Source organism: Lycium ferocissimum, chromosome 4 (genome assembly GCF_029784015.1).
Source record: "Lycium ferocissimum isolate CSIRO_LF1 chromosome 4, AGI_CSIRO_Lferr_CH_V1, whole genome shotgun sequence".
In the NCBI taxonomy this organism is placed as follows: Eukaryota; Viridiplantae; Streptophyta; class Magnoliopsida; order Solanales; family Solanaceae; genus Lycium; species Lycium ferocissimum.
The window spans coordinates 46,158,544-46,176,663 of record NC_081345.1 but is presented as its reverse complement, the minus strand read 5'-3'; the positions used below and the strand labels follow the sequence as shown (position 1 = coordinate 46,176,663).

The following is an 18,120-nucleotide window of genomic DNA, read 5'->3' as shown; positions in this document are numbered from 1 at the left end:
ATTGGGAAGCTTTTTCTAGCTATTTGTCCAGTACTGGAGTTGTTTGGTTCACAAACTACTTGTGCACAGATTATAATGTACAAATTGTTATTGATAAATAATAACACAAGAACTGTTCTAGAGAAAATAATAATGTAATGTTATTATACCTAGCATAATACTAGGTTATAAGTTGGTCAAACTAGATCATAAGCACTTTTTATTTCATTTGCACTTTTGTTGAACACCAAAAGTGCTTATACGGTAACGCTTATATAATCACTTTTGATTTGATCAAATCTTTTACGATTATATCCCTAGTATTTTTGGTAATCTCTGAAATACTCTTCCTAAAACATATTAACTTTAGTTTTAATTATCTCTCAATTTTATTTCTTCATTTATCTTTTTTATACAAAAATACTTTTAATTTTTATATTTTTGTAAATAACTTTTGAATATTTTAGTCATACAAAACACACTAATAGCTTATTTAAAAGTTTCATCACTTTTGTCGAGCACATAATTGCTTATTCGTAAATAAATTAATTCAGTACCTAAAATTAAAAGTGTTTTTCATCTCTTCATGTTTATAGACCACTTCAAATCAACTAATCCAAACGGATTTTATAATTCACTTCTTAGCTATAATACATGTATTCTTGTTTGATATTTAATCTCATTAAAATATAATATCCTTACACAAATACTCGCATGAGTTATGCCGATATTAATGTAGATTTTAATATCGCGAACTAAATATACTGTACTAACAGAGCGGAGTTTTATACAAACCAAAAATAAGTAATTGTTTTTTGCTCAAAGGGCCAAGTGGCCAACCAAACAACCCCTTAACCCGCTGTTTGGATGGTTGTTTCCCATGGCTCATTCATGTATTGTTTTTCTACGAAATCATCTTTATATCCATTATTCTTAAAATTATGTGGCATGGTGTTGTAATTTCGTGGTTATATATTCATTAAAAAGTTTAATTTTTGTAACCACAAATTTAGTGATTTTGCGTGGTTACGTATTTCATTTCTCTATTATACCTCACCCTCCACCACCTCGTCCTACCACTTACCACTCACTACCCCCACCCTCACCCCACAACCACGCATCTCCCACCACCACCCCCACCCACTACCCCTCACCGCCACCCAACCCTACCCCACAACCACTCCACCCCACCCTACCACCCATGACCCCCACCCGCATCCCACAACCACCCACCCCTTTACCACCCCCACCCACTACCCCTCACCACCACCCAACCCCACCCCACAACCACTCACTCCCACCCTATCACCCACCCCTCCACCACCCCCATCACCCACTTACGACCATCCCCATCCACCACCTATGCATTTTTTAAAGTTCTTATTTTATTCTTTATACGAGTTTTATTATATATATATCTATATATATAAAAATTAATTTACTAATTAAGAATTAAGAATATTTCAAGAACGTACAAGTTATTATAAATTAACATACCGTCAAACCAAACAATACAAATATTACGGCACATCAATGAACCATGGGAAACAACCATAAAAACAGGCTGTTAGAAATCATGTATAAAAAAAACCTTGGGTCTCCTTCGCTCACACTAGCTTTCCTCCACAAAGCCACACCTCCAAATGTTATCTACACTACAAACCCCTCGTCTTCTCCGTTTCCCCACTTTCTCTATCAAATGTCTCTCCACATCCCTTCCACTACCCACCCCCCTCCCTTCCACTACCCCACCACCCCAATCCCAAATCCTCACAACCCGTAAATCTCTCTTATCTCGTGAAATCTCAGCCGTTGATCTTGCCACAACATTCTTAACACGTTTACGACACACTGAACCTCACTTAAAAAGCTTCCTTTATGTATCCGATGTTGTATTAAAGGAAGCTGAGGAAGTTGACAGGAAAATTAGAGATAATAATGAAGAGTTGGGCCCACTTGCTGGGGTTTTAATTGGTGTTAAAGATAATATTGTTACGTGTGATATGCCTTCAACTGCTGGTTCTAAGATTTTGGAGAATTATATACCACCTTTTGATGCTACTGTTGTTGAAAAGATTAGGAAAAAAGGTGCTATTGTTATTGGGAAAACTAATATGGATGAGTTTGGTATGGGAAGTACTACTGAAGGTTCAGCTTATCAGGTATTTTTTTTTTTTTGTCATTTGAAGAAATGGGTATTCCCAAGATTGCATTTTTAGTTTTGTTTGTCATTAGCTTCATTAAGGTTGTGTTTGGTATGACTGAAGAAATGGGTATACCCCAAGATTTCGTTTTTAGTATTGTTTCTCATTTGCTTCATTAAGGGTGTGTTTGGTATGAAGGAAAATGTTTTCTTGAAAAATAAGTTGGTTTTTTTTGGTAGTTTGGTAAATAAGTAGAAATTATAGTCCTAAGCATTTATATATAGGCAAATACTTCTGGGGCTGGGATGGGGGGCTAGGGCTGGGTGGAGGTGGGGTGTGTTGGAGGGTGGGTGGGGGGTGGGGTGTGTTGGGGGGTGGGTGGGGGGTGTGTTGGAGAGGTGGGTATTAGACTATTAGACAAAGTTTCCTCATTTTTAAGGAGACTATTAGACAAAGTTTCCTCATTTTTAAGAAATTTGACATTTTTTGAAAAATGTTTTCCTCCTTAACAAACACACCCTAAGCGTCCTTTATGTATCCAATGTTGTTTTAATGGAAGCTGAGGAAATTGATAGGAAAGTTAGAGATAATAATGAAGAGTTGGGCCCACTTGTTGGGGTTTTAATTAGGGTTAAAGAATAATATTGTTGCAATTGACTTGAGCCTTGGGGTGCTCCCTTTCAAGGTCTCAAGTTCGAAACCCGCCGGGTGCAAACAATTTCGAGGGCCATCGGACCGGGGAAACCTCGAATTACCCGTGGTGCACTTGCGGGAAACTCCTTGCCGAGGGTTCGTGCACCCCGGGATTAGTCGGGGCTCAAAGAGACTCGGACACCCGGTGCTTAATCAAAAAAAAAATATTGTTACTTGTGATATGCCTTCAACTGCTGGTTCTAAGATTTTGGAGAATTATAAACCACCATTTGATGCTACTGTTGTTGAGAAAGTGAAAAAGTGTGGTGCTATTGTTATTGGGAAGACTAATATGGATGAGTTTGGTATGGGAAGTACTACTGAAGGTTCAGCTTATCAGTTTTTTTTTTGTTTTTTTTATTTTTTTTTAACATTTGTTTCATTTTTGTCGAGTTAAAAGAGTTTAAATGGGTGAGTAGATTTAATTGAGAAAAAAGAGAGAGGAAGAAATGGGTATTCCCAACATTTCATTTTTAGTTTTGTTTCTCATTTGCTTCATTAAGGGTGTGTTTGGTATGAAGGAAAATGTTTTCCTGTTTCTCGTTTGCTTCATTAATTTTTTTCTGAGTTTTGGGTATTCCCAAGATTTCATTTTTAGTTTTGTTTCTTATTTGCTTCATTAAGGGGGTGTTTGGTATGAAGGAAAATGTTTTCCTATTTCTTATTTATTGTTTGGTGTTTAGTAAATAAGTAGAAATTGTCTTGCCAAAGGCATTTATATATAGGCAAACATTATTGGCGTTGGCATGGGGGGTTAGGTGTTTGGGGATGGGGGCTATGGGGTTGTGGGTGGGGGTGGGGTGTGTTGGAGGGTGGGTATTAGACTATTAGACAAAGTTTCCTTATTTTTAAGGAATTTGACATTTTTTGAAAAATGTTTTCCTCCTTAACAAACACACCCTAAGCTTCCTTTATGTATTCGATGTTGTTTTAAAGGAAGCTGGGGAAATTGACAGGAAAATTAGAGAGAATAATGAAGAGTTGGGCCCACTTGCTGGGGTTTTAATTGGTGTTAAAGATAATATTGTTACTTGTGATATGCCTTCAACTGCTGGTTCTAAGATTTTAGAGAATTATATACCACCATTTGATGCTACTGTTGTTGAAAAGATTAGGAAAAAAGGTGCTATTGTTATTGGAAAGACTAATATGGATGAGTTTGGTATGGGGAGTACTACTGAAGGGTCAGCTTATCAGGTGTGTTGTTCATTTTTTCATTTTGATTCGTTAAGTTTGTTGAGTTCAAGAATTGTTATTCTGAAGAAATGGGCCCACGATTGCATTTTTAGGTTTGTTTCTCATTTGATTCATTAAGGGTGTGTTTGGTATTCACTGAAGAAACGGGTATACCTCAAGATTTCGTTTTTAGCTTTGTTTCATTAAGGGTGTGTTTGGTATGGGAAAACGTTTTCTTGAAAAAAAAAGTTGGTTATTTTTTGGTAGTTTGGTAAATAAGTAGAAATTATAGTCCCAAAAGCATGTATATAGGCAGATACTACTGGGGCTGGGATGGGCGGCTAGGGGTGTAGGGTGCGGGGGGGTGGGGTGTGTTGGAGGGTGGGTATTAGACTATTAGACAAAGGTTCCTCATTTTTAAGGAATTTGACATTTTCTGAAAAATGTTTTCCTCCTTAACAAACACACCCTAAGCGTCCTTTATGTATCCGATGTTGTTTTAAAGGAAGCTGGGGAAGTTGACAGGAAAATTAAAGAGAATAATGAAGAGTTGGGCCCACTTACTGGGGTTTTAATTGGGGTGAAAGATAATATTGTTACTTGTGATATGCCTTCAAATGCTGGTTCTAAGATTTTAGAGAATTATATACCACCTTTTGATGCTACTGTTGTTGAAAAGATTAGGAAAAAAGGTGCTATTGTTATTGGGAAGACTAATATAGATGAATTTGGAATGGGGAGTACTACTGAAGGTTCAGCTTATCAGGTATTTTTTTTGTCATTTGAAGAAATGGGTATTCCAAAGATTACATTTTTAGTTTAAGGGTGTGTTTGGTATGAAGGAAAATGTTTTCCTGATTCTTATTTATTTTTTGGTGTGTGGTAAATAAGTAGAAATTATAGTCCCAAAAACATTTATATATAGTAAAACACTATTGGGGGTGGCTAGGGGTGTGGGTTTTGGGGTGGTGGGGGTGGGGGCTATGGGGTTGTGGGTGGGGGTGGGGTGTGTTGGAGGGTGAGTATAGATAAATTTTCCTCATTTTTTAAGGAATTTGACATTGATCGGAAGATTAGGGATAATGAAGAGTTGGGTCCACTTACTGGGGTTTTAATTGGGGTTAAAGATAATATTGTTACTTGTGATATGCCTTCAACTGCTGGTTCTAAGATTTTAGAGAATTATAAACCACCATTTGATGCTACTGTTATTAGAAAGATTAAAAAATGTGGTGCTATTGTTATTGGGAAGACTAATATGGATGAGTTTGGTATGGGAAGTACTACTGAAGGGTCGGCTTATCAGGTGTGTTGTTCATTTTCTCATTTTGCTTCGTTAAGTTTTTCAAGTTTAGGAATTGTTATTTTGAAGAAATGAGTATTCCCAAGATTGCATTTTTAGTTTTTTGTTTCTCATGATCATTAAGGGTGTGTTTGGTATAGGAAAACGTTTTCTTGAAAAAAAAAAATTGGTTATTTTTTGGTAGTTTGGTAAATAAGTAGAAATTATAGTCCCAAAAGCATTTATATATAGGCAAATACAATTGGGGTGGCTAGGGGTATAGGGGTGGTGGGGGCTATGGGGTGGGGGTGGGGTGTGTTGGAGTGGGGGTATTAGTCTATTAGACAAAGGTTCCTCATTTTTAAGGAATTTGACATTTTCTGAAAAATGTTTTCCTCCTTAACAAACACACCCTAAGCGTCCTTTATGTATCCAAGTCGTTTTAAGGGAAGCTGAGGAAGTTGACAGGAAAATTACGGATAATAATGAAGAGTTGGGCCCACTGGCTGGGGTTTTAATTGGGTTAAGGATAATATTGTTACTTATAATATGCCTTCAACTACTGGTTCTAAGATTTTGGAGAATTATAAACGACCTTTTAATCCTACTGATGTTGGGAAAGTGAGGAAATGTGGTGGGATTGTTATTGGGAAAACTAATATGGATGAGTTTGGTATGGGTAGTACTACCGAAGGTTCAGCTTATCAGGTGTGTGTTGTTCATTTTCTCATTTTAATCCGTTAAGTTTGTTGAATTTAGGAATTTTTATTCATTGAAGAAATGGGTATTCCCAAGATTTTTTTTGTGAGTAAAGCATAATGACTAAATGAAGAAATGGGTATTCCCAAAATTTCATTTTTACTTTTGTTTCTTATTTGCTTCATTAAGGGTTTGTTTGGTATGAAGGAAAATGTTTTCCTGTTTCTTATTTATTTTTTGGTGTTTGATAAATAAGTAGAAATTATAGTGCCAAAAGCATTTATATGTAGGCTGGCTTGGGGTGTGGGTGTGGTGGGGATGGGGTATTAGACAAATTTTCTCATTTTTTAGGAATTTGACCTTTGTTGGAAAATATTTTCCTCCATAACAAACACACCTTAAGTTGAGTTGTGCTTGAACATTTTCTTGTTGTGCTGCTTAAGGTCCGCTTCTGTAATTGAGGTTAAGTGAATAATTTATATTCTAATTTGTCAACAAAAACAATTTCAAGTTCCCTTTCTTTTTATCTTTAGGGTGTGCTTGGTATGAAGGAAAATGTTCTCCATGTAAATTTTTTTCCTGAAAAAATGTTTTCCTCGAAACTTCTTATTTTCTGGTGTTTTGTTAAGTAAAGAAAATATTCTGCCAAAACCATCTATATATCATCTATGCAATTATTGGCGTGGAGGAGAAGATAGGGATGTGGGGGTGGTGGAAGTGGAGGCTATGGGGAGTGGCTGCGGGGTGTGTTGGAGGATGGGAGGAGCGGAATGCCATTTCTGAAACTTGTTATCCCTACTTCTACCAGGAAAGTCGTTTTCTTCATTTTTAAGGATCTTGATTTCCTAAAAAATATTTTTCAAAAATTTTGACCAGCCAAACATGGAAAAATTGAAAATATTTGTTGGAAAATAATTTCCTACTACACCCTTAGTCAAAATAAAGTTCCCATCTTTATCTCTTCAGCCTCATTTATATGGGGATTCTGAGTTGAATGCATCAAGTGTATGCATTAGAAGGGATAGAGTGAATGCTCTACTATCTCGGATATGCGAGTAGGTTCAGTTCATATTCTCAGATAGTGTATGGCATAAGTGTAGTTAAGGAATCTGTTCGAACGAGTCCAGTTTGTAACTTAACATGGTTTACTCAGGTGATGCATCTTGGTATTATTAGGTGACAGCAAATCCTTGGGATTTGTCCCGGGTACCAGGTGGTTCATCGGGGGGTTCAGCTGCAGCTGTTTCTGCTAGACAATGTATGGTATCATTGGGAAGTGATACTGGTGGAAGTGTTAGGCAACCGGCATCTTTCTGTGGTGTTGTTGGTCTGAAACCAACATATGGTCGTGTCTCGAGATACGGACTTGTGGCATATGCTTCGTCTCTGGATGTTATTGGTTGTTTTGGCTCATCAGTTGCTGATGCAGGCATTCTCCTTCATGCAATTTCTGGTCACGACAAGTTTGATGCAACAAGCAGCAAGAGAGTAAGCTTTCTATACGAGTTCTCTTTTTGCTTTCTTTTCTGATAACGTAAAGTGAATTGTTATTCAACAAGTACCTGTTAACTCTCCTTAAAGTTGCTGTGTAAAGTGAATTCTTCATACAGCAACTTTATAAGGAGAGTTAACAGGTTTAGGTTAAGTTCTATTTTTAGTCTGTACAAGCTCTTTGCTTGCTGTACTTCATGACTCCTAAGAAGTTTCCTGTTTTTGAAACGGGAAGAGAAGATCAGTTCTAAAAGCTATTCTCTCGTATCGATACACTTCATCTGCTATGTTCATAATGAATAAGAAGAAGTTTGTACTACAATGCCAGAGAGAGTTAGTTCTATGTTATTAACGAGTAGCTAGGGCAATACCTTACCTGCTGATCTCTTGTTGGTGTAAATTGGAATGGGTGGATGATAATGAAACCCTGTTACAATTCATTAGATCTCTTGTATAGATAGTCAGAGTTGTTACATTTTTGGTTCTGTTTTGCCTACTTTTTGGATGTAACTCTTTGTGGTGGCTTTTGTCATCATTAATACTTATCATTTCAAAAACTGAGTAGCTCGGGCAATGCGGTAATACAATCGTATTCAAGTCTAATAAGAGCTTATTGGCATTTCCTTCTGATATAAAGCGCTTAAAGGTTGCTTTAATTATTTGACAGCATTACTTTTCAGGAAGTTCCCGACTTTGCTTCCCAATTTATTGCAAGTGATCAGTTGGACTCCAAACCTCTGAAAGGACTGAGAGTTGGTCTGATCCGGGAAACCATTGAAGATGGAGTTGACCCGGAAGTAATTTCTTCAATCCGCGGTGCTGCTAGTCATCTTGAAGAACTTGGATGCACTGTCACCGAGGTACTCTTCATTTTCTCTGTGTTTATGACCCTCGTGTTGGCTTACCATATGCTGTGGCATTCCTTATTTGGATTTTTTGGTAATTTTTGTTTTTGCAGGTCTCGTTACCATCCTTCTCTCTTGGATTGCCAGCTTACTATATCCTTGCTTCATCTGAATCTTCTTCAAATTTATCCCGTTATGATGGTGTCAGGTAATCCGGTGAAGAATTTTATGTGCATCTGACCTTTCCTTTTCATTCCTCAGAGAAAATTTAAGTACATAACGGGACTATCTTGACTTGTCAATTTTTAGGTATCTTTTAGGGTTCCTCAGCTGTAATCCTCAATTTTGGAAGCCAAATTGAAAGAGGATAATTAATTAATTTCCGGCTAGTTCACATTTAAAGAGAATAGAAAGTAGTGGAGAGTGCCTAGATGAGTTTGGACGGTTATAATCTTTTAATTACTGCACACTAGCTGCAAGGACTAAGAATTTACTGCCATTTTGCTAAGAGAATAGGTTGATACCAACCATAATTTAGACAAAAGTTGTAATTTACGCAGACTGCCTTACATTAGTAATGATGAGCTTTCAAAATGTTGAACCTCATAATGATTGCCCTAAAATTCATGATGAAGACGACCCAAGGAATAAGCTTGGGAGAAATTTTGCGAAATTTTGCAAAAATTTGTTGACGTACGAGTAGAACTATTATGTCGAAGCTACCGTCCGTAACTTCTTGTGATGGAAAAATGCAGGTACGGGAAACAAGTTGTCGCTGAAGAGTTAAACTCCCTTTACGGGGAATCCCGTGCCGAAGGCTTAGGTTCTGAGGTACTAAGGAACAGAACTCTCTCTTTGTTTTTTTTTTTTTTTTGATGAAGAAGGAACAGAACCTTTCTTGCATCCCTTTCTTGTAATCTTTGCGTGCAAGCTGACTTAGACACTACCGTCATAAAAAGAAACTATTGGACTGATTGCATAAATGTCTTTACAGGTGAAAATGAGAATCCTAATGGGGACATATGGTCTGTCTGCTGGTTATTATGATGCATACTACAAGCGAGCCCAGCAGGTTGTACATCTATGTGCTCAGAATAAATCCTCATAGCTATTAAAGTTAAAAGTGCCAACACTTTCTTGTTATTCTCATGCATCTGAAGATAATTAATAATAACATAAGCCAATCAGAACTAAGTAAATATTCTGTCACTTGAATGATTTTCTTTTGTCTCTGGATAACTGCTGATACAAGACAATCTACATTTTAGTTATTCGTTATGTCTCTGACCGTGAAGCTCTAGATCCAAATATTTATCAAGCTGAGTTAGGATCTTGTGTTTACGTAACAGTTAGAACCAGTTATATTTGGTTGATGCATCTATTAGACTTTTTGCTATCTTGCGATAATTGTGACCCTAATTTATAAGTGCTTTGAGTTTTTTGTTCATCTTAACGTTTCAAGAAGTTAAAGAGTTATTCCATTCCAGGTAAGGACTTTGGTAAGGGAAAGCTTCAGGGCAGCATTAGATGAGAACGATATTTTGATTTCACCTGCTGCACCATCAGCCGCTTATAAAATTGGTACGTTTCTTTTAGCTTTTGCTTTTACTGATGTATCTACTTTGCAGTCTTGCTTAAATTCCTTTTTTTTTTTTTGGTCCTCCCAAGACCCTTTGATTGAAAGGCTGTGCTAACTCTAACTCCGATATGTGGCATTTACAGGTGAAAAGAAGAACGACCCGTTGTCAATGTATGCTGGTGATATCATGACTGTAAGTAGTTTTTGTAGCTTCTTACATCTCTCTTGGTGACTTGCTTCCTTATTTTCCCCTCTAGTTAGATATATTCATCTATTTTCTATTCTCTTCAGTTGATGATTCTTTTTTATCATCGGCAGGTCAATGTCAACTTGGCTGGTCTTCCAGCATTAGTTCTCCCTTGTGGATTTGTTGATAACAAGTCTGTGTCCCTTCCTGTTGGTATTCAGATGATTGGTGCTGCATTTGAAGAGGTGAGTTTCTGTACTCCGACTTTTCCGGTTGGTATTCTAGTATTAAGAAAAAACAGGATATTTGAGCGCAGGGGTAGTTTGACTTATTTAGATTTTTCTTTCGAGAAAAGTTAGAGAAGGGGGAAAAAGAGGGATGATATAGCTACTTAGCATGAAAACGGAATCGAGTTAAACGTGAGCATATTAAAGAATTTCTTGTACGACTGTGTAAAAGAATAATGGAAATTATGTAGTACAAATGTGCAAATTTAATGCAAGCAAAACTCAAGAAGTAGAATATCATTAGAATGGGAATGACAACGCTTAATTTTAGAGTGCATTGAAGGATATGCTTGTCGATGTTCTGAAGAGATCTCTAAAATCATTTTAACCTTGTCTTAAATAGTTTCTAGTTATGTTGCTCGGATTCTTCAAAAATATTGTCGCAGTGAACTACTTTTGGAGGATCTGACATGCATCCGTAGGCTTTTTTGAAGAGTCTGAGCATCACAAGTTTCTAGTCTTATATGCCTTTTTCTTTTCCTTCTCTTCTTGCTCTTCTTTTTAACGTACTTCCTTCTGTGTTTGTATTTATTTATTTTTTGGCATTTTGCCTTTCTTTGTATCAGTAAGTCATGCTAAAACGAATGCAGGAGAAATTGCTGAAAGTAGGCCATATCTTTGAGCAGACACTGCAAGGTTGCTCTTTCATTCCTCCTCTGGTAGCTGATGAATTGGCATGCTAGTCGTGAATTCTTGCCGCAATTCGGGGAAGTTATGTCCGGATAATCAACCTAACGATTTCATGAAAAGTGCTGGCGAAATAGCTATGGTTGAAAGCTCCGTGCTAATAAGGAAGCCGGATGCATCTACCCATATCTATTTTTCCACCAAGCTTTCCAGGCTCGTGCCAAAGAACTGTGATATTCAGAAAGAAAATTCTTGTGCTGGATTCTTTTAGGAGGATTGGCGTATAAAAATGCGTCAATTGAGTATTCATAAGAACTCTCAGTATCTGGGATACTTGTAGCTTGTTGCAAGCATTTTTTTTTTTTTGGTAAATTAGCATGCATCAATTTTGATACTTTGATGTATACATTTGTTTATTTCATCGTATAAGGTCTTTTTGCCACAATATTTTGGCCACAATGGCCCAAATGGGGTAAATTCATATGACTATTTAAGTCAAATTTAATAATTTATGCTTGCTTAATGTCATTTCTATCTTTTCTTTTCAAAGTTTATCTTAATTTAAAATTATACAATCATTTCTATCTTTTCTTTTTAAAGTTTATCTTAATTTAAAATTATACAATAGAGGTTATGGTGGTGTTTACATAAGTGTGGCCAAATTTGGGTCAAATTGATAGCTCTCTATTTCATCTTCTTTGTTTTCTGGAAAGTTGTTTAACATCATTCTTAAGGTAGATAAATGCTTGTATTCAGGTAAAGATATAACTTTTCTAATTGGCTATATGTTCAACAGCTCTTCCATATTTGGCCCTCTAATATCTTTAAGTTTGATCTCTTTAGTATTGTAAATATGACCTTCGTGTTTGATAGTTTATATTCCATTACCATTCAATTGTTGGTTCAAATATGTTTCAAATTTAACAGGACCCTCCAACTAACCTAGCTAATTGATTAGTAAGCGAAAAAGGGACAAATACGTCCTTAAAAGTCTGCAAAATTGTACAGATATGCCCTTTCGTATACAATTAGGTAAAAGAACATACATAGCATATGCATTACCTCTAGAAAATATATATATGCAATTAAGTCATACCACGAGTGAGAATATATATATATATATATATATAACTATAGAAGTGACAAAAGTCACTAAAATGGTGGAACCAGGGTTTGAAACCCATCCGTAGAAAAACTTTATTGTATCTTGCATATCATTCTTTGTATTTTATAGTATATTTAAGGGCCAATTTTCTTTGTGTTCTTTTATATTTTTCGTTAGTGAAAATTGTGGGTCAATTAAGTACGTCTCTTCGTGTTTGATCTCGGGTTCGAGCGTCGCATTGGTGTCTGCATCATCCCCCTTCAAAATTATTTTACCCTCAAATAATTTTTACTCATATAAAATAACTCAAATCCAACAAAAAATAAACGAATTTTTTTTTAAAGTAAAAATAATATTTAATTATTTTTATATTTTTTTGAAAAAATTATCCGTATTATTTTTTACGTAAAAAAAAATTCGGGTCGATTGAGTTATTTTAGCGAAAAAAAAATTATATATGAGGGTAAAATATTTTAGTGCGTATATTAGGATGATGCCACGTGCACTTCAGCGTATTTGGGAGCACATAATCAAATTACATGCAAGATAGCATTTCACATGATGTATCCTTGAAAGTTAAGCTAATATAATGGAATTTGACTATGTTGATAAAGATAATGCGATGAGTGTTCGTATGTGATTAACTATTTTTCAAATGTTTTTGATTTTCGCCCTTTTCCGTTTATTTAATCTACCCTTTTTCTTTTTTCTAATCACCTCAAACTTTAGGTGAGAATTGAAAAGGCAGGCAGCAGGCAGCAGGCCGCAGGCAGGACCATGACAACAGTTCAACACCTACAACTGCAATTAATAGTAGTATTTTAAGTACTGTTCCACGTGAGGACTTTGACGTTACTATGTTTTTTTTTTTTTTTTTTTGGTCCCAATATGATAACGACTGAATGACATACTTCATTGGATAATATTTCAATACATTTAGCAACTAGGTTTTCTATTTTTCTTCACAATAATTACTATTTGGCCCCATTTTTAGCAATGAGTATTCATATTAAATTTCCCACAGTAGCAATTGTAGAGAGTACACTGTTTCCTCAATGTTTGTTGTGTTTAAGCTATGAACAAAAGGACCATTTGCAAAGACACAATGTGCACAAAACTGTAAAGAGACTTGGAAAAGGCTCATTCATTAGACAAACATGAAAATAGTACTACTAATTAATTGATGGTCCTTTGTGTGTGTGACAAGTGATTGAGTGAACATTACTTGCACTCTTATTGGGGAAAAAACATAGACATTTGCTTTTGTTCCTTTTCTACAAAAAGAGGAAGGTAGATTGATTCCTTTCATAATATAGCCTCTGTTGTGAATTTACCAGAAATAAATCTAAATTAGTACTTTGTTATTCACGTAAGGATCAAAGTTTACGGTTTATCGCTCTTTTCCAAAGTTTCATTCGTATGGCTTATTATGAGTTTAATCAGGGCTGAGGCCATTATTGTGAAGTGTCAATGAACCTTGGCCTTTCCGAATCATATATTTGTATTAAAAGTTTTGTCAAATATGTACAAATTATTGATTAAGAACCCTATAACTTTAAAGAATTAACTCCGAACCCATGTTTTTCGAATCACTGCTCCATTTCCAGTTTAATATCACAATAATTCACACAACTTTGAGTATCTCTTTCGTTCTTATAAGAATCAAGTTACCTCTTTCTCCACTCGTCCGCCACCCTACCACTTCTTAACTTTCCTCCGGATAAAAAAAAACTTAAACCAGATACCCCCAAAAATATTAACTTATAGACAAAAATAGATAATTTGACTAAACTACTCCTAATTAAATAGGCATTGGGATTTGATCATATAACACTTAGTAGTGCAAATATGGAAAAAATTAGGTTAATTCTTTCGATTTCTTAAGTAGTTTCGACTTTTTTTTATCAAAAAAAAAAAGACAGTAGACTCTTTTTTTTATATGAAGGGAGTATAACATTAAACAATTTGTTGAGGCATATTACTCCAACTTTTCTGAGACGCATCCAAAGGTCTAAAGGACATAACATCTGGCACCACAATCTTCTTTAATTCTCATTTTTTGTGACATCTTTTACTTATGTCAGCCTAATTCCTCGAGTATAGCTAAAGCTTCCACCGTGCACAAATATATGGAAACCTGTGATCAATTTATCAAGCTAGGCTTTTCATCTCTCCTTGATTCATCTCCTATAAATACTTGTTGGGAACCGTCTATAAGAAACTTCACTTGATCGAAGTCATTACATCTTTTCTCTTTTAATCGTGCTAGTTTATACTATATTATTTAGGCAGCGGTGAAGCCATGATTTTTTGAGATTCAAAATTTGAAAAAATAAATAAACACGAGTAATACTTCATTGATTAGTGGAGTATTTGAACTCATGTTTATTTTCCTTCACAATTTGCATTATTTGGCCCCACTTTTAGCACTGAGTATTTATTAAATTACCCACAGTAGCATTGTAGTCGTGTGCACACTGTTACCTCAATGTTTGGTGCGTTTAAAGCTATGAACAAAGGGACCATTTCCAAAGACACAATGTGGACAAAACTGTAATGAGGCTTGGGAAAGGCTCATTATTATACAAACATGAAAATAGTATATGTAATTGATGGTCCTCTGTGACAAGTGATTGAGTGAACATTACTTGCACTTCAATTGGGAAATAAAAAAGTATAGACTTTTGCTTTTGTTCACTTTCTACAAAAAGTGCAAAGTGGAATATTTTTTCCTTTCAGAAATGGTTACTTTTCCCCCTAACCCCTCGACGACCTAACAGTATTATTTTGTGGCATATACAGTAATTTTAAACAGTTAAAAAATGTAGTAGCATTAAATTTAAGTTATCTAAATAGTTTTACTAAAAGTGTATTATTTATATTAAATTCACATATATATCTGTCTAAGCTTGGTAACCAAACTCGTATGAATACTAATCACACTTTCGTCTAATGATGCTTCAAAACTAAGAGGATCAAATGTCGACGTCTACTAAATATTTAGTTGGTTTGAGATTTTCTTTATACCGATTATTGAACTATTTATATTCCTCACCCATTCAACCCCTCCCGAAAAATAAAAATAAAAGAACAAGCGCAAAATTGACCCCTTTTCTTGTTTGCAACAACTGTTAGTAAGAAGAGTATTTTTGAGCTATTTAGTTAGTTTGAGTTTTTTTCTTTTTTTAACTAAAAACGTAACGGCAAAGTATTTTTGAGCCAAAAGCATTTGGCGTTGGGCCTTTCCCCTTGTTATTATGTTGAATAAGCTCTTCATATTTAAATAGGCGCTCAAATCATATTCGCTTAGAGATAGAATGAATATTATCTGCCAGTTTTTTTAAATTTCTTGTATGATATCTAATATATTCAAGAATATCCTAGTGTAATGCGTGAGTCAAAATGTATGCTGAGGTCCTACATTAGACCAATTGAATTTGATCAGCTATATTTAAAAGGCAAAATACATCAAAACCCCCCCGAACTATACCCGAAAAGTCGATATCACACTTAAACTATCCCGACGACCCATTACACACTCGAACATCTAAAACCGAATTTATTACCACCCTACACGCTTATGTGGCATAAATTATAAAAATAATTAAAAAAGAAGCGCGTGTATTAATCTCCTTTTTCGTATTTAATCTCCTTGTATTCTCTCTCTCTGTCACTATGTCAATCTCCTTCCTTCTTCTTCAACTTTTTTCTTTAATTTTTCGCATTTGGTACTTCATTCCCTTTTTCTCCTTTATTCCGTTTCTTAGACATATTTTAATTACTTTTGTAGTTTTGTTTCTAAACTTCTAGATATTATAATACAAGTTGAAATGATGTAAAACGAGAATAAAACAACTTCATCGACCAAATCGAGTTCTTGAAGTTAAAATGGAAGCTTCATTGTTTTGCAGAAAAGAGAAGCTATAGTTTTTGGTGAAGTATTGTGCTTTGTTTTGAAAAGCAGGTGAGCTTTGTGTAAAATTTTTCCTTTTTTTCTTTTCTATGAAAAATCGCAGCGCACTTTTTTTGGTCCCCTAGATTTATTTGAAAAAGGAGGTTCTTTTAAGATTTTCTTGTCATTGTGTGGTTAAAAGTGAGTGGAGGTCAACAGATGGGAACTGATGTTTCTCCTTTTTTTTTTTTTTATTATTATTATTTTGTTTCGTTGATTTTAAGATTACTATCGGGTTGTGTAGCATCGATGACGGACAACGGAATTCCCGTTTTCGTTGGTTTCCGTTTTTGTGTTGTTGGGCCGTTGTAGTTAATGTGACATCGGCGCAAAACTATGTGCCGGTGATGATATTTTGAACCGCCCTTCAAATGGGCAACAATGAAGGCGTGGTGTTGATGGTGAAATGAAGAAGAAAGATTTGGGAAGTAGAGGGGCGGGGGTGAAAGTGGCGTGAAAGTGGCGAAGTTAGAGGGGTAGGGTGGCGGTGAGAGATAAGAAAAGAAGGGTTTGGAGGGTGGCGAGAAGGTGGAGGAGAAGGAGGTGGGGTCGGGGGTGGCGGAATTGTGGAGGAGAGGGCATGGGGGAGGAGGGGAAAGGAAAAAAATATAAAATTAAAAATTAGAGGATTTTTTGACGTGGCGCTGATGTGGGGAGAGAGTGTGTACACTCTCCCCTAGTGCAACTGGTCATATTATATGAGGGAGTAAAAAAATCATTTTTTCATATATTAGGTGTGTAATGGGTCGTCAGGATAGTTTAAGTGTGATATCGACTTTTCGGGTATAGTTCGGGGGGGTTTTGAATGATGTTTCCAAGTTGATATTTTTTAGCACGTGTACCTTCGTTTATAATAGAAACCCGTATGAATTATCAATACAATATAATCCTACAATTTCGTTATCAACACAAATTTAATTAATGTTTAGTCAAACTTTTAAAAAGTGTTTCTAAGTATATTTTTCTCAAAAGTACTTTTCAAAAATGTACTTTTGTACAAAAGCTATTTTTTTAGCCTCAAAAAAATTGATTCTGCTACCCCCAAAAGCACTTGTTTCTCCCATAAGCTTGGCCAAATACCTCACTTTTTTTAAAACTAGTCTTAAGCGTACGTGCATTGCACGTGTGTATCGCATGAATCAATAAATAATTTATGTAAGAAGAATACATTTTTCATTAAAATAAATACAATAGTCTAAATGATGAAAGTGAAATGTGGACATAATAATTAAATTCGGTATTTCCGAACATTCAAGCAATGTGAATTTTATTAAATTAATATATTATTTGTATTATAAATATTTTAGTATATGAGAGACATATATATTATTTTATTGTATCTCACATATAATATCTTTTTATAACGACATTTTTACTTTGTGTTAGGTTACCTTATATTGTTTAAGTTGTTCTGTTATGATTGAAACTTTTTGTTATAAAAATTGATATCACTTTTGAAAGTGTAACATAGAATTGTCATGTATAAAATATAATGTAGCACATGCAATGCAACATTGAATATGCTTTATTTATTATCATTGCAATAACAAACACGTTAAGAATTATTTAAAAATTCCCTTCATTTTTGGAGATAAAAATAGAATTTTTGGGGATAAACATGCTTAGAAGCACTAGTGTACGTTTGTTGGACGTGTCTTCTGTGACTACCAATACAGAAGTGTATAAAATATAGAATAAGAACAATTTATTTGCAATAAGACTTGATGTCGATATAGATACAACATTCTTTTATCCGAAAAAAGGAAAGATTTAATAATTAAAATGCTAGATGATTTAAAAGTTTTAATATTAGGAAAAAAATTAAATGATTATTTTTGCCTAGTGTGAAATCTATTTTTAAAATATTAAAATGTTCGTGCTTTAAAAGGACTCCTTCGATAGTTTTATTTGAAAGTTACAGCAATTTTTTATTATTCCAAAATATATATGTTTAGTGTTATAATTATAACAAAGAACTCTTATGGCTATATTATTACTGTTATAAGTATAACAAAGAAAGGACTCCTAAGGCAGTTTTTTTTTCAAAAAAATATTTTTACTACTTTTTTTTTTA

General features: G+C 34.9%; 1 protein-coding gene across 1 annotated transcript; it reads left to right on the top strand.

The window, feature by feature from the left end:
- The first annotated feature begins 1,593 nt into the window (after positions 1 to 1,593).
- On the top strand, positions 1,594 to 11,410 carry LOC132053314 (glutamyl-tRNA(Gln) amidotransferase subunit A, chloroplastic/mitochondrial-like). Its single transcript, XM_059445283.1, has 10 exons — positions 1,594 to 2,141; positions 7,150 to 7,461; positions 8,145 to 8,324; positions 8,423 to 8,517; positions 9,065 to 9,140; positions 9,304 to 9,381; positions 9,797 to 9,890; positions 10,032 to 10,081; positions 10,207 to 10,320; positions 10,953 to 11,410. The coding sequence occupies exons 1-10, from the start codon at positions 1,623 to 1,625 to the stop codon at positions 11,043 to 11,045; spliced, it is 1,611 nt and encodes a 536-aa protein (XP_059301266.1). The 5' UTR covers positions 1,594 to 1,622; the 3' UTR covers positions 11,046 to 11,410.
- Positions 11,411 to 18,120: the final 6,710 nt, after the last annotated feature.

What these genes read in the sequence shown, in the direction of transcription:
- LOC132053314 (XM_059445283.1), top strand. Translation starts at nt 1,623, where the DNA reads ATGTTATCTACACTACAAACCCCTCGTCTTCTCCGTTTCCCCACTTTC. An exon ending in CTGAAGGTTCAGCTTATCAG is followed by an intron (nt 2,142 to 7,149) that starts GTATTTTTTTTT and finishes TGGTATTATTAG; the next exon opens with GTGACAGCAAATCCTTGGGA. An exon ending in ATGCTGGTGATATCATGACT is followed by an intron (nt 10,082 to 10,206) that starts GTAAGTAGTTTT and finishes TATCATCGGCAG; the next exon opens with GTCAATGTCAACTTGGCTGG.